We start from the raw sequence: 3117 nt of genomic DNA on the forward strand, positions 1-3117 counted from the left end.
TGGAGAATGGTCAGAATGGCCAAAATAAGACATAGAAGTCATAGAAGGTTTATAATGGTCAATTTGACTGGAGACAGAAGGGATTGATGAGGGACCTACTAGACCCTGGAAGCAGGCTGTTAGGTGATACATTCATGACGTGTACAACGCATGTGCATGTGAGCAACGCTGTGGGCAACGTATGTGCATGTACAATGTACAGGAGTCATGACGTACTGCTATCATTTGCATTTTGCATGTTCATGAGAAGAAACTCATTTGCATGTTCGTGAGAGTTAAAAGGCCCCGTTACCGGTTTCTTCACGTACCCATTGACGTTTCTTGGCGCGATCGAGTAGAAGAGAAATTATGTCCAACCTGACAGAGGAGACGTCGTTCCGAGAGCGTCCTGGCGGCCAGGCTGTGTTTCAGGTTCGACTGGAGTTTGTTTTTACAACTTTCTGATAAAAATTAAGTGCTGGGTTGAAGCGATGGCGATAGAATTGTAAAATTTGCTCTCATCGATCAGCTCGGAAGGGTACAAGCAGGCGGTCTCCCTGTTCACAGATGGCACTGTGGTAGGATCTTTGCTAGTCTGGTTACTCCAAACCTATTATAGTTGCCGAGCCTCTTTTTTCATACTTAATATTTTCCTAAGATGATTAAAATCTTTGCTTTTGTGCAAGGCACATTCATCTTGTATTGTCTTGTTGACTTCGTGTTGTGACACAAACAAAATGTGACATCGTGGCATCCCTGTATACAATCAACACCAGATGTAGGGGCGGGAGGGTGGTGGTAGGGGGAGACCCTGAAGACAGCCATTGGAAGAGCTGCAAATCCAGAATAATACTGAATAACGGTACCCATAACGGTACCATCACACCATTTTGAGATAGGTCACTAGTAATCTTAATGTTGACAAAACCAAAGTACAGCGACGTTTGTAAGTAAGGCAAGGCGATCTTGGAAATATCACGAACTTCAAGGCGGATTGGGTTCTAGGGTGTCACATAGCATCAAAGAGGGTCTGCATGCCTTTTTCCGTTAAGCGTTACGAGCCATTTTAATTCACCGTTAATCGTTACCGATCCTCTCTAATTTAACGTTAATCGTTATCTGTATATTCTTCGTGAAGCGTTATTGGTCGTTTTAATTCAACGTTAACCGTTATTTGATATCCCGAATTCACCGTTAAGCGTTACCAAGAAATTTTTCGTAACCCGTTATACACACGAAGTCAAATGCCAGATAGAACCCCGGAAATTGCAGGAAATGGCGTTTCAAAGGGTCCAGATTTTACAATTTTCTCCGAGCCTTTCTCCGAGCTCTGGACAGGGTAAAATATGTTGCGGAAGCGTCGCCCTCAAAAAACTTGATCACTCATACAGATTTCAGTGTAAACTTAGCTTAGTTTCGGGCAAAAAGTACTCCTAGAATGCAGAAAATTAGGTTTCTCCGGACCTTCATTGCGACGGCTGGAGCCTTTGGCGCTCACGATGACATGGTGAAAATATGTTAGGGGCGTGGGTAGGCACAAAAAACTTTTCTCTCTAATAGAATGTCATTTAATTTAGCTTCGTGTTACAGCAAAATGAGTCCATCAAAATGCAGTAAATGGCGTTTCAGATGGTCCAGATTTTAATTTTCCCGGACTTACATTGCAACGTCTCGTGCCTTCTGAGCTCGAAAAGGTAAAATATGTCGGGGGCTCTGGGGGTGGAGGCCAAAGCTATAATCATTGTGTAATTTGATGAAAATGTCAAAATCAACCTAGCTTAGTCAGTCGGCAAAATTTGCCGAAAATCCAGGAAACAGCATTTAAGAGGGTCTTGATTTTAAAATTTTCCCGGGGGAGCATAAATTTTCCCGAGGGGATGCGTCGCGCCTTCGGCGATCCATGTGCTGAAACAATGGTTCAATCCCCCCATAAGAAATTTGCTGCCGCCGTCTCTGTGGTGGGCCGGGAACTCTGCCTCCGTCAATTTACAGATGTCATGGACAATGTCCCTGTCATTCCTCCGGGTTCTGGGCACCTATTCTGGGCTGCATTTGTCATTAGTCGGATATTTTCCCCCATTGATATAACTACTCTAGCGTTGTATAAATAGGAATGCACGTCAATGTTACTTTCAACGGTGTTATGTTTTGTAACTCCTTCTGAATTTACCGTTAAGCGTTACCGGGCCTCCTGAATTTACCGTTACCCGTTACCGGGCCTCCTGAATTCACCGTTAAGCGTTACCAAGACCCCCCCATACAGACCCTCATCAAACAACTAGTACGTGGTAAATCCGAGAACGTCCAACTTCTCCAAGGTGGGGATAGAATTTCACTCAGAAGTCAGGTGAGGATTTGCTTTTCGGACCAACTTAACAAGATCCCGCCGTATCAATATGATTGTAGACATTGTGACGTTTCTTATTTTTTCATGCGGGTAAACAAATTTTCCTGTCCCCAAAGAAACGAATACTAGGTTATGCAACTCTGTTGCTCGAACAGAAATAAGCGCTGCAGAGTTTAAACAAGAAATCTTTTAAGAAAAGCTGTGCATTGCCGCGTATTTTATGACTGAACTGCTGAGAGCGACACCTATCTTCTTCAGTAGGAAATGCAGCAAAAGGGGATATTGGAAATTTACCTCATTATCATAATTTATGTCACATGAATTATTGGCACATTAAACAGGTTTTGTAAAACTTTTTGACCCACAATGAATATGCAATATTTTTCATTACAAAATAAGTTCCTTCTGATGCAATTTGTGATATATCGTTATATAAACATGGTGAGTTAAAGCGTAGATTTATTACGCTGGACCACATACAGTAACATGTGTCTAGAAGAGAGTTTTAATACTCGCCTGGAATGTACCATTTTCTAACTAAGCAATGAAACTCGGCAAGGAAAGAAGGGCCTTTGGAAGGGGCTTTGGAAGGGCTGGGTTAAAAGGTCCGTCCATGGAACCATGGAAGAAAGCTGGCATAAGGCATTGCCGCTGGCGCGGCAATGCAAAAATATCACCAAAGTCACAAGTAAAGGAGTCAGGACCTCTTCAGAATGCTCCCCACCCATTTGTAAAGATGGTTTCTTCCACATGGAGACACATGATAGGATGACCAATGGAGGGTACCATTT

General features: G+C 43.0%; 1 protein-coding gene across 1 annotated transcript in view; it reads left to right on the top strand.

Annotated features, from left to right (window-relative positions):
* Nucleotides 1-322: 322 nt before the first annotated feature.
* Nucleotides 323-3117, top strand: part of LOC118426338 (zinc finger protein 525-like) — a 4060-nt gene continuing 1265 nt past the window's right edge. Inside the window, exon 1 of the mRNA XM_035835650.1 lies at nt 323-411. Within this exon, the coding sequence (XP_035691543.1) occupies nt 349-411 (63 nt within the window). The 5' untranslated portion in view covers nt 323-348. The remainder of the gene's footprint in view (nt 412-3117) is intronic.

This window comes from Branchiostoma floridae, chromosome 11 (genome assembly GCF_000003815.2).
Source record: "Branchiostoma floridae strain S238N-H82 chromosome 11, Bfl_VNyyK, whole genome shotgun sequence".
Taxonomy (NCBI): Eukaryota; Metazoa; Chordata; class Leptocardii; order Amphioxiformes; family Branchiostomatidae; genus Branchiostoma; species Branchiostoma floridae.